The sequence below is a fragment of the Saimiri boliviensis genome, chromosome 12 (assembly GCF_048565385.1).
Source record: "Saimiri boliviensis isolate mSaiBol1 chromosome 12, mSaiBol1.pri, whole genome shotgun sequence".
Taxonomy (NCBI): domain Eukaryota; kingdom Metazoa; phylum Chordata; class Mammalia; order Primates; family Cebidae; genus Saimiri; species Saimiri boliviensis.
The window spans coordinates 24,906,997-24,920,329 of NC_133460.1; the positions used below are offsets into that span (position 1 = coordinate 24,906,997).

The 13,333-nt window shown below is 50.9% G+C and overlaps 1 protein-coding gene across 1 annotated transcript in view; it reads left to right on the forward strand.

Annotated features, from left to right (window-relative positions):
• ALOX5 (arachidonate 5-lipoxygenase) overlaps positions 1-13,333 on the forward strand; it is a 67,431-nt gene that overhangs the window by 38,404 nt on the left and 15,694 nt on the right. Inside the window, exons 5-7 of the mRNA XM_039478040.2 lie at positions 4,874-4,980; positions 5,816-5,988; positions 9,369-9,515. Of these exons, the coding sequence (XP_039333974.1) occupies positions 4,874-4,980; positions 5,816-5,988; positions 9,369-9,515 (427 nt within the window). The remainder of the gene's footprint in view (positions 1-4,873; positions 4,981-5,815; positions 5,989-9,368; positions 9,516-13,333) is intronic.

The window sequence follows — 13,333 nt, forward strand, 5'->3', positions numbered from 1 at the left end:
TCCAGGAGGTGGAAGCTGCAGTGATCTCACCACTGGACTCCTGCCTGGGCGACAGAGTGAGACTCTGTCTCAAAAGACAAAAACAGGCCGGGCGCGGTGGCTCACGCCTGTAAACCCAGCACTTTGGGAGGCCGAGGCGGGCGGATCATGAGGTCAAGAAATCGAGACCATCCTGGTCAACATGGTGAAACCCCGCCTCTACTAAAAATACCAAAAAACTACCCAGGCGTGGTGGTGCGTGCCTGTAATCCCAACTACTCAGGAGGCTGAGGCAGGAGAATTGATTGAAACCCAAAAATGGAATTTGCAGTGAGCCAGGATCGTGCCACTGCACTTGAGCCTGGAGATAGAGCAAGACTCTGTCTAAGAATATATATAAATAAATGGCCGGGCGTGGTGGCTCACGCCTGTAATCCAAGCACTTTGGAGGCCAAGGCGGGCGGATTACCTGAGGTCGGGAGTTCAAGACCAGCCTGACCAACATGGTGAAACCCCATCTTTATTTAAAAAAATAATTATTATATATTTATTTATTTATTTATTTATTTATATATTTATATACACACATACATATATACATATATGCGCACCAGCGGTGCAGGGAAGGGGGACTATATATATATATGCACCAGGGGTACAGGGAAGGAGCAGCAGTCCCCCAGGCGAGGAGGGCTGCAGAGGGGCCAGGCCAGGAGAGAAGGGCTTAGATTGCAGTGAATGGGCAGAGTGCGTGTGAAGGAGGGGAGGGTGGCACCAGCACAAGAAGGGGTGGGGGCCAGGCTGGGGTGGGGAGAAGGGATGGTGAAGGAAGGAGAGGCAGGAAGGGGAGGGAGCCTGCTGGCCTGGCACCGGAAACCAAAGCATGGGTTTATATATGGGAAGAAGACTCCATCCCCTCTTTCAGTCACCCCAACTCAGAAACCATTTGACACCATGTCACCAAAGCACTCATAGGAATCACTTTTCCTGTGACACAAGTAGGATTCCCCCACTTAACTTCCCAAATGCTACCCAAAAGCCTCTGAAATCCTTGGGAATTTAAAAAATAATCCCCTCCTACTAACCAATGCCTATAAAACATATCGACTTTCATTAAATTTTATTGTGAAATCAGAGGTGTGTCCCATTGTAAAATAAATTTGTTTGGAAAATGTAAGAGAGGAAATTCCATCTAAAAGTTAGACAAGGCTAGAGAATTTCAATTTTATTTGCTAAGGTAGCGTTGTGTTGTTGCTGTTGTTAAAAATGCGTCATAAAATAAGACCAAGAGTTAATACGAAGCATGAAGTCATGTTTCCCTCAAAGAAAACAATTTGTTCGGTAGTCAGGTTAATTTGGAAAACATTGCAAATTCTTCAGCAGTGGTTCTCAAAGTATAGCTTTCATCAGAATCCCCTGGGGCCCTTGTTAAAATCTGGATGGCTACCCCCACCCCCTAGAGTGGGTTAAACTCAGTGCCCACTGGCAGGAAACTGAAACTCGTGATTGAGGTCAACTAGGAGGCCTTCCCCGTTGAACCGCTGGCTTGGGACAACTTGGTTTCTGCACCGCTTCTGAGTAATTCTGGCACCCAGTTCCTCCTAGCCACCTGCTGTGCCTGGAAGGGAGCCAGCCCTCCTCAGCAGGCTTTGCCCCATCCCTGCACAGCACAACTGTGGCATGGAAAATGGAAAAGTTGTTAGCAGAAGGAAAGAGCAGGGAGGCCAAGGAAGTAGGGCTCCCACCCTACCTGACAGAGAGCCAACAGCTGGTGCCAGCCAGGGCCACAACTTGGTGCGGGAGAAAGCTGAAGTCTCAGGAGAAAGCGAGGTCACCACCCCTACACCAGGTGACCACGGTGGCTGTTACTGCCTGTGTGGCCTTGAAAAAGCCTGGTTCCCTCTCTGGCCTGCAGGTTCCTTCTTTGTACAAAAATGGATCTTCAAAGCCCTGAATATTCCAGTTATCTGTAAGGATATAGAAACATTTTGCCTCTAGATGACATGCAAATGTGTTCCTCCCAACTCCACTTCTTCCTGGATCTGTGGCTTTCTCTGAGAACTGCCACACCCACCCTGTTTTCAGAGCAAACCTTCTGTTTTGAGGTCAAAAAGACCCAGCTGGGGAGATGGTGACTCACTCCTGGTTCCTCCAAAGAATAGGGGTGAGCAACCACCCGGGACCTCAGGCGCCCCAACACTGGACATCTTTCTGAGGCACCATCTGGTACTAGGCCATCTTCAGGCCCTACAGGGCTCTCGGGGCCTGGCAAGGCTTCTCTTCTCCCAGAAATAAGTTCTTTTCCCCACCCAGACTGACACTTAAACAGCAGACATTTGTCTCTCACAGGTTTGGATGCCACAGTGAGGTTTACTCCTCTATCTTGACAAGGGCCTCTGGCCCAGAACACTCAGCTCATGAGGGGTTCTGGGGAGGAAGGCGGCAGCAGGGCTGAAAGGAGCTTCTCTGGGTATTCCAGTGCCTGGCTGCTGGTCAGAACCCCAGTGAGGTCGCAGCAGCCTCCCTGGAAGGCTGCAACAAGCCTGTGTAAAAGCCCCTCCTTCCTCACAAGGGGCTGGATGCAGGTGAAGAAGGCACCAGAAGGACTGGAAGATGATGCTGGCATTATTCAACAGCTCCAGGGTGCTGCAGCACTGAGCACCTACTGTATGAGCCCATCATGAAGTTACCCGCACTGCCCAGGCTGTGCCACGGCAACTTCCAGCAGTTCCTCCTCTTGGTCACCTGCAGGCTGCTGGGTCGTCCTGACACGTGAGGAGAAAAAGACAATGCTCACAAAGGCCTCCAGCCTCGTGGCCCCAGGACCCTCTCCTGAGCATCATGGCCTCCTAGGAGACCCAGGGTGGCCAGGACAAAGGAGACAAGCATTTGCTAAGCTGAGGAAGGATGGAAGGGGACTGCTGTTCTGCCTGGCTGCTCCCCTAGGCCTGGCAGGGCAGGCAGCAGAGTCCCCCAGTGTCTCTTGCTTATCCTAGGAGTTCCCCTGTGGTTGCTCCAGTTTGCTGCCTTCATGCATGTTTACAGGGTGACTCCTCTGGGACAACAGAGCTGGGATGTCACCGAGCCCTGTGTCCCATCAGCCAGGCTCTCTCCAGACTCCATCCTCTGATTCTGCTGGATCAGGAGAGTGTATGGAGGTCCCTGACTCCCCAGCTTTCCCCATGACAAGGTGTGGTGTGTCTACAGCTCAGCCCCAGCCACACTCCACCTGACAAGTGGGTCCAGGCAGAGCACTGGGCCCTGGCCACCTAGGGCTGCCTCCTCGAGGTGCCCAGGAAGCAGGGGGTCACTGGGGGAGTTCCCCGGGTACAGTCCCCTGCACAGGTGAGGTCACCTCCCAGTTCATGAGGCGATGCTGCATGAGCCCCTCTGGATGCTAGGAGGCCTGGGCTCGATGCTGAGTAAAGCACAGGCATGACCATGCCCTCGGCATGCTTAGGGCAGCGAGCGCAGATTCACACACGTGAGTTGGCACTTAAGCTGCTGTAAGAGCTACAGAGGAAATGAACAGAGATGGCATCACATGAGTGAGCCCTCCAGACACACTTACCCCATGTGTGCAGAAGGAGAATGGCGTAGTCTGTTGGGACAGCCACATCAAAATACCATAGACCAGATGGCTTAAACAGCAGGCATTTGTCTCTCATAGGTCTAGAAATCCAAGATTAGGGTGCCAGCCAATCGACTTCCTGGTGAGGGCCCTCTTCCCAGCTTGCAGATGTCTCTCTGTGTTCCCACAGCATTGTCATGTGGCAGAGGAGAGAGGGGGATGGGGCATGAATAAGCCCTCTGGTGCCTTCCTCTTCTTACAGGGACACTAATCCCATTATAGGCGCCCCACCCTCGTGACCTTATCTAATCCTAATCACTTTCCAAAGGCCTCACCTCCTAATGCCATCACACTGGGGATCAGGGTTTCAGCATGTGGATTTGGGGGCACAATTCACTCCACAGCAGAGAAAAAAGGGGCACAGAGCATTCCAGGTTGAAGGAAACAGATGTACAGAGGCCCAAGGCAAAGGCCTGAACTCTGAGGGGCAGCCAGAGTCAGGCTGAAGAGCGGACAGAGATTGAGCACTGATGGTGGCAAGAGACAGGATAATGACTTAATCTCAGTCATGTGTGTGTCAGAGAGGGAAATTGAGGCAGGGGGTGTCACGTTGAACACTGGGCAGCATTTCCACGCCCCTGTCCTGCACCCTGTGGGGTTATGGAGGAAGCCTGGGAAGTATCTCCCCTCTTTTCCACCGTTTCAAGACCCACCCCACACCCTGCCTCCTCCAGGAAGCCCTGGGGATTGCTCATATACTCACATCTCACTCCTTAGTACCTGCAGCCTACCTTCTGAATTTAGCAAGCTCTAACCTTGGGTTTCTATTTTCTGGCCCTGCGCAGTGAGCATTTGGAAACTTCCGTCTTCCTCAGCACCAAGCGCAGAGCCATTTAGCAGAAAATAAATGAGTTTTCAAGTCAATTGAACTGTTCATCTCCCCAAAATCCAGGCAACATGGTAGAGCAACTGGCTTTCTGTTCCTGGAAGCTTGCTCATGGCCTGGCCCACCAAGTACCGGGGCAACAAGTGCCTGAGGAGGAAACGAATGAATGAATGAGTGAATGAACATGTGTGGTTGGAATTCAAGGCACTATGGGCTATTCTGGACAGTATTGACTGGCCTGTCCTCCACAGATGAGGGGCAGTCGGAACAGCATCCAGTGTAGGTGCCAGTTTCTGTCCTGGTTCCAAAAGGCCGATCACCTACCTCCTCGGAGCTTCCTAGGGGGTTGTGAGGACCCCTGAGGGCTCAGTGTGAAGGGGCTCTGCAGAGGGAGGCATGGCTGCCATGTGTGAGGTGACTTCTCTCTTGGTCTGCAGGATGGAGAACCTGTTCATCAACCGCTTCATGCACATGTTCCAGTCTTCCTGGAATGATTTTGCTGACTTTGAGAAAATCTTTGTCAAGATCAGCAACACTATTTCTGGTGAGTGTGCCTCCGGGGGCTCTAGTGGTGCTGGGGAGAAGGGATGCTGCTTTCCCACCTGAGACTTGCTGGGAAATTGGCAAGGGCTTTCCCACCTGCTGCAGCATGGGGTCCTCCTGCTACCACGTGACCCTGGGCAGCAGCCCCTACTCTCCACACCTTTTGCATCACTGTGGTCACCCTTGTGCCCAGAGGCTTCTCCTCCTCCAATATTCAAGCTCGAGCACCCTTGACCTCGTTTCACCCTCAAAGTCTCAAGAATAATGACTTTTTCTTGGCACAGAACAATCATTTGTGCTTCTGAACAAAGCAAAAGCAAAACTTGGCTTGTGTTTTAGGCATTTACATGAAAGCAACTTTGGGTTCCTTTGGACTAGGATGTGTTTGGTGAGAGCACTAGCTTTATAATGCCCAGTCATGACATGGGAAGGACGTTAAGGAGGCAGGAATGGCTGGACGAGAAGAGGTGCTGAAATCAGGACGTGGGGAACCAACCTTGGCAACTCCTCCTAGGGACTCCCCTCCACTACCCTCCTCCTTCCGTCCTGGACTCTCCATGCTGGGCTGCAGGATCTGAGTTCATGAGAGACTGGTGCCCCGGGAGGCTTCTGAGCCACTAGGGACCAGCTCAGGTATGATGAGGTGGTGCCACAGCCTGATCCAGTGGCAGGCAGGGGGCAGCAGTTGGGCACAGCAGGTGGAGCTGTGCCCATCCAGGGAGCACTCAGGGAAGGAGACCAGGCAGGGACTTTGCTCTCAGGAGGGGTCAAAAAAACCACGGGCCTGACTGCCCTCTGCTCAGAGCTCAGGATGGGCTTCACTTCTCTCCTGGTAGAACGGGTCATGAATCACTGGCAGGAAGACCTGATGTTTGGCTACCAGTTCCTGAATGGCTGCAACCCTGTGTTGATCCAGCGCTGCACAGAGCTGCCCAAGAAGCTCCCGGTGACCACGGAGATGGTGGAGTGCAGCCTGGAGCGGCAGCTCAGCTTGGAGCAGGAGGTCCAGGTAGGGGTTGATGGGCTGGGGAAGTGTCCAAGGCCACACTCTGTCAGGTGGAAGCCACTCTGTCCTGGCCAGCTCTCATAGGCCCTAAGACGCTAACTGCAGGCCCACCTGGGCTGGAGCAGCAACTTCCTTTTCCTGGCAACATTGTCAGCTAGGGGCCTGGGCATTACACAGACTGTCTTGTGCAACGTCAGGGGAGGAATTGCGGGGGATGTTTCTCCATGATGCTCGAGTCTGGGAACATATGTCAATATTTTCACTATCAGTATCAATAATTACAGGAGCTGCCCTTAATTAGGGGGTTCTGTGGTGGGACAGGTATTGTGACAGGTGCTTTATACACATAGTCATCAGTTGTGACCCACCTTGCACAGGAGAGAACACTGGAGAAAGAAGCAGACCTTGTGTGAGAATTTAAAGAAAGGGGCACGAGGAGAAACCCAACAGAATGCTTGACTTTCTCGTTAGAAATGCTGCTGCCCATGCTCCTGTTGCACCCTCCGCCCCACCCTCACCGGCAGACTTAGTCCCCTCCAGCTGCAAGGCTGACCTAGTCTTGAGACAGAAGTTCAAACCAACTCCACCTGGCTCTGGTGGGGCTCCGCAATAGGCTCTAGCTCATCAGTCTGCCTCTTCCCCATGGAGCCAGCATGATGGGGCCTCCTGCCCCCAAGGCCCTGCTGCTGCCCCAGGGGTCCGGGTAGCCTCTGCTGCTTCCAGTCCCCTTGTCTTTTGAGCTCAGCTCACCCTGGGGCTCTAGTTGGAGAGAGACGGTTGGTGCCCTCTAGGGATAAACCTCCAGGCTGAGTACCTGGCTCACATGAATCTACAGGGCACCCACCCAGCTGAAGTCCCTGCACAAGTCTCCTGCCCCAGGGCAGGCAGTGCTTCCTAGCCTCCTCCTCCTGCACCCCACCAGGCCCAGAACACTTCCTGGTCATGTGAACAGCTGACAGGAACAATCCCACACACACAGAGGGAGCATCTGTGTTCCTCACTAGACAGAATTGCCAGACATAGTAACATTGATTCAGTGGCTATAGGTTTCAAACTTCGAGTCAGTTGATAGAACCTTAAGCCATACAGAACCCTAGAACTGGAAGGCTCTGAGCAGCTGTCTTTACACGCAGCAGCCAAGGAGTGGCCGTCCTCAGCACCTGGGCATGACATCAGCCTCGCATTGGGAGTCAGCCACCGCCAGGGCACGTGGGTTATGGGTCAGCTTTCCTTTGAACTGAGCCACCCCTCACTGCCTGGACTGTCACACAAACACTGCCCCACCTCCTACACACCAGCGTGACTCTTAATCCCCACAGTCGTTCACGATGCCCGTCTGGCAGCATCTTAGTGATCTGCAGCAAGCTGGTGGCCTGCTAAAAACACCTACATTGTTGTTTTTTAAAATGTGCAGTTATTTTTTGGAACATGAATAGAGAAATTGTATCCCTGTTGTTGGTACAATTCATTGTTCCAGGTCAAGTTTGTTCGAGCTCTTAGACTTTATATTAGGATTCTTTAGTTTCAGATCACAAAAATCAACTCAATCTGGTTTAATGCAAGAAGTGTATTGGCTCAGGCAACAGTAAAAAGCAATGCTAACTCGTTTGGGACCAGAACTCAGAGTCCCCTGGCACTGTCTCTCTCTCCATGTCTCAATTCCCTGCCTCTGGCAGTTTTTTTCTTAGAAGGGTTTTCTTATGTGGAGGTAAAGAATGATCACCAGCGGCTTCAGATTTACCTTCCACCAGCTTAGCAAACACCACCCACCCCCAGCAAGAAAGACCCTGTTTCCGAACACTCCCAGCAGATGTCAGGCTATCCTCTGGCCTCACCGATTCTGTGAGCCAGTGCCTGTGGCCAGGAGAATGGAATACGCTGACCCAAAGGGGACAGAGACTCTAGACAGACAAGAGCACCAGTGTTTTAGCAGCAAAATCCCAAAAAGTCAGAACTGAGAGAGAGGTGGGCTCCTTGTTTTCCTTGGAATAACAGAGAAATGTTGCAGGCAGCACCCCCAAATCCCAGGCCTCCTGTTCCCAGCATCACGTTCACCAGCCTGGGTGGTCTCAAGATTGGATTAGCAGTCCTTCTGGGTAGAGTTTGTTGGTCACTTCAGCTCTCAAAGTCCAGCTGTCCAGCCGTCGTCCTAGAAGGCAAGCCAGCGCTGTGCCCTGAGCCCAAGGGTCTCCATCCGCCCACCCCCAGACAAGGTGCCCTGAGCACCTTCGCGGGAAAGTCCCTGTCCCCATCCCCTCTCCCACGCTTATCGCGACAGATGCTCAGAGCTCATCCCTTGTGTCCCACAACACAAAGGAGGAGGGCCGTGGCCAGGCTCCAAGCTCCAGCCGTCCTGGTCCGGCAGCTTCTGTCCCCATGGGGCAGCCCGGGATTCCTGCGTGCGGGCGCGATCGGTGAAGCTGCAGCGGGGCACTCTGGGATGTGCCCAGGCAGTGCAGACCCCGACCCCTCTGCAGCCGGGACCCTCACCCTTTCCTTCATCACTCAGGAAACAAAAGGCTTCAGAAGGAGCGGCCCTGCCCCGGGCTTAAGGGCGCCGTGCCCGACCCAGCAGGCCCACCTCTGCACTTCCCACTTCACCAGCACGCTCGTGTGTCGAGGTGTGTTAACTCCTACAGAAAAGGGCACAGATCCGAGGGTCAGCAAGCCTGACGAATTTACACCAATGACCCGCCGTGTCCCCAGTCTCGGACCAGGGCACAACACGCCCGCCCTGTAGACCACCCCCATCCCCCACCCGGCCACTGCAGACCCGTCCCTCTCTTCTTCTGCAGCCCCTCTCCCGCCACATGCTCATTCCCGCCCCGCACACCTGTCCTATCTCCTGGAGAGCCCTCTCAACCCCTGTAGATTCTCCGGCTCCTGTAGAATCCCCTCCCCCTTCCCGTGTCTCCTACCCAATCTGGTGGACGGCCGCGCCCTGCCCTGCTTCCCGTCTCATCCTCGCAAGTCCTGGCTGTGACTGGGGTTGAGTTGCCAAGCTTTGACCTCTGTGGAGAGTCTTTCAGCAGCATTTTTTGGCATTTAACTGGTCACATCTATTTCACCTAACCTCTCCTTTCTTATTAAACTGACACTCAGGGTGGTCTCTCATCTTTCATGTGAGTCAAGCAGGTTTTAGATACCACAAATGCAGCATGAGCTGCTGCCATTCCTTCACCTTGACCGAACTGCCACAACCTGTGAGCATGCTCCATGTGACTCAATCAGCCTTTGGGTCAGAGGAGAGAAGTTCGCATTCTGAAGTCTGCTGAGTGGTAGGGAAGGGAGAGGGGGCCCCAGGGGTCAACACTCTTTCCCCAGGCCTGTTTCTTGGTCCATCTGCTGAGCCTGATTTGGACACATCTCTCTGCCTCCTGCAGCAAGGGAACATTTTCGTAGTGGACTTTGAGCTGTTGGATGGCATCGATGCCAACAAAACAGACCCCTGCACACTCCAGTTCCTGGCCGCGCCCATCTGCTTACTGTATAAGAACCTGGCCAACAAGATCGTCCCCATTGCCATCCAGGTAGGCTGCTGGGGTACACACCTTTCTGGGCAGCTCAGTCCTCAGCGATCCAGGGCTCCTGGGTGGCTGGATCCACCTGAGGAAGCTATGCCTTGAAAGACACTAGGGCTCCTGCCGGCCCTGAGGTGGGCCTTCCACAGGGGTGGAGAGGGCTCTCCTCCCACAAGGCACACTCGAGAAACCCCTGGCCGGTCAAGGCACACTGTGGAGGACCTGTCCTGAGATGACATTCTGTACTCTCCACCTCAGCACCTTGACCAGGGGCCCCCAATCAAGTTGCTGCCAGAGGCCAGGCAGGTAAAGCTATGGGCTGAGCTGGAGACCAAGGCCACTGAGGGGCACCATGGGCTCTGGGGTCAGGAACCAGGCCAGTCTGGGGATGCCACCTTTGATGATGGTGTGGGTCCTTACGTCCACCTAAGACTAGAGAGGAGGAAGAGGGGGACCCTGGAGGAGAGGCAGCCGGGCACAGGGCTTTGTCTCCCCCTGTTCCTGGCACCAGCCTGCTGCCAGACTGGGAGCTGGTATGCAGACAGCAGGGCCAGGGCCAGTACTGGACTGTGTATAGGTCCCTGGGGGTAGGGAGGAACTGCGCAGGGGACCCCATGGGAGACTGGCAGATGAACATTCAGCAAATAACATCCATGAAATGGACCCTGGGAGCTGTGGACACAATAGCAGCTGAATAGGTCAGGCAGCAGCCGCATGCCAAAACTATCCAATGGGTTAACCTGCACAGTCCACAATCCCCACCCTCCATTCTAAATCTCAAAAATCTGAAAATTGCTGCATATTTCAAAAATGTACAGCAAATTCATTGTCTGTAAACAAACCTTCCTTGAAGCAATAGGTGAGGTTATTTAGAGGCTTATTCCATTCAGTGTGATATGCCTGTGGATCACTGCAGAAATGCTGCTGTTTGATTGTAAAAGATTATGTTGCCCTAGACCTGGGGTGGGAGGGGGTATGGCACATAATGAAGTATACCCACTGCTAAAATCCTAAAACTTCCGGATTCTGCAGCACATTTGACCACTGGGGTTTTAGATAACCTATTTTTATCTGTGTAATCATCACCACAACCCTCCTAGGTAGTGGGCTCTATTCATGTTGATCATTTTACCCAGATAAGGAAACTGAGGCATAGGTGCCCACAGCCAGCCACAGAGCTAGGATTCAAGCCAGGTCACCTGACTGTAGATTCCAGGGTCCCCACGGTCTCCTGGGGCACATACCCTCAGAGGAGTTTCCTGTCTGTTACCAGAGAGAAGCCCTGTGCCTAAGAAACTGAAGCAGCAAGTAAAGGGACAGGTGACCTAAAAGAAGACAACATTGCTGGGAGATCCCAGGAGATCCCAGGCAGTACTGGTGGGTGCCTTCAAAAGAGACCTCTTGGAGTTGCCTGGAGTCAGGGGCCTGGCTTAAATTCCAGCTCAGTCACTTGTTAGCAGGCTGTTGGAACCTTGGGCAAGCCACAGAATGTTCCTGAGTCTCTTTCTTGTTCTGAAAATGGAAACTTTGCAAACCATAAAGACCCCAGCAAATGAAAGCTAGAGGATACTAAATCCAAGATCTGGTTCTTTGAAAGGTCCAAAAAATAATAATAATAACCTCCTCTTGAGGCTGATGGAAAAAGAGAGGGGAGAGAGAGAGAGAGAGAGAGAGAGTGTGTGTGAAAGTATGTAAGATTCAGAAGAAAAAAGGAGTCATAAGAAGAGTAATTATAGCCAGGCACCATGGTGGTGCACTGTCAGGGACCGTCTGGGATGGGTAGGCATGTCTGCCGGGGGTCTCTCAACCTGCAAGAGGGTCCCAATACCTGGAAGAGAGCATGTGCTTGGAGAAATAATAAAGACAGAGAGAGAGAAAGCAAGGCATCTGGAGGGCTGAATAGGCTGTGCCTAAACAGCAAATTTTATTTTTCAAAGGCCAGGAATAAATACACTTTCTTTGCTCTGGTTTACGTCATAGCAAGAGGAAATGCAAATCTATACCTTACATGGCTTATACAATAGAGAAATCAGATACACAATGGTTGCAAGAGGAAATGCAAATGTATACCTTACATGGCCTATACAATAGAGAAATCGGATATGCAATCAGTGGTTGTAACAGAATTTCCTGTGATCATAAAGCTTGTTTTAGAACTGAGATGGGAAAAGGTTTTCTGGTTTTCTTCATCAGAGTATCTTTTAACTGGATTCTCCTTTGTCTGCTCCTGACTCAACTTATCTCAACTTCCCCATTCAGGAGTCTCTGAGTCAGGAATCAAAACCATCCCTTATGGTGGCATTTGCTTTGGAAATATCCCGACAGTTAAACCATTATCTAGGGTACAAGGCAGTCAAGTAAGTGAAGAAAAGGTTAAGGCTTATTCTTAAAGAAAGAGTCATAAAAAAGTTAAAAGCAGGAACCGGTTGCTGGCAGGGGGTCACTCGGTCTAGCAGCACCGCATAGTTTTAGGCCCAAACGATATCGTGGTTGATATTAGAAACTGATCATTCATCTTCCAGATCCTTTTTCCCCCGATAGCTCGACTGCCTCCAGTAGGAAACTGTGTTTGGGATCAAACTCACCGTATAGTGAGACTCACGCCTTTTGGGGGTCTCACACGGGAATGTTCCCCACAGTGCACAACTGTAGTCCCAGCTACTTGGGAGGCTGAGGCAGGAGGCTCATTTGAGGCTAAATTGTGTTATGATTACACCTGTGAGTAGCCACAGCACTCTAGCCTGAGCAACACAGTGAGACCCCATCTCTTAAAAAAAGAAGCGTAATTAGATTGTATATTTCTTAAATGACAGTAATATGGCAACAAATTTGAAAAGTTAGAGGAAATGGATAAAAACCTAGGAAAAGACAAATTAGAAGAAATTGTAGAAAACAGGCCAATTTCCATATAGTGATTGATAACAGACCCACATGGTGAGCACCTGAGTCTCAGCCAGCCACTTACGGTGATTTGATATTGGGCAGGAAACAGTCAGTATAACATGAAAATGTCAATTCTACCAAATTCTAATATACAAACTGAATGTGCTTTCAAATTAAATTTCAGCCAGAATCTTTTCTCTTCTTTGGTGGGGGTGGGATGTTGGTGAAGAGGAACTAAAAAGGAGACAAAACACTTTTTAAAATGGAAAGATTCATATGGAAAGAGAAATCTAGCATAGTCAAAATTTTTGTGAGAAAAATTAAAACCACACAGAGAGGCAGTGCAACCAAGTGAGACCTCATCTCTTAAAAAAAAAAAAAAAAAAAAAAAAAAAAATAGGTATGGTGGCACATACCTGTAATCCCAACTGCTCAGGGGCTGAGATGGGAGGATGACTTGAGTCCAGGAGTTCGAGGCTGCAGTGAGCAGGGATTGCTCCACTGCACTCCACACTGGGCGACAGAGCGAGACCCTGTCTTTAAAAATAAAAGAAAAAGAAAAAACACAGACGGAACACTTTCCTTGCTGGATCTGTAAGGTTACTGTTAAGCAGATGCTGTGCTTGAAAACAGAATTGTGGGGCAGTATAGATTAAGACCTAGAAATAGACTCCCCTACAGAGGAATTTAATGTATCACAATGGAGGTTTAACTCAGTGGAAAAGGGATATTATTTCGATGGTGCTATCACACTGCCTTTGCATAAGAAGAAAATTAAATTGGACTGCTCTGTCATGCCATCTACAAAAACCAATCTCATCATGTAGAGTTGCCTAGAAGAAAAAGAAAAAAAGAAATTTAGATTAGATGAAGTAAAATTAAATTTAGATGAAGTAAAATTAAAATTAAAATTTAATTTAATATAAATTAAATTTAGATGAAGT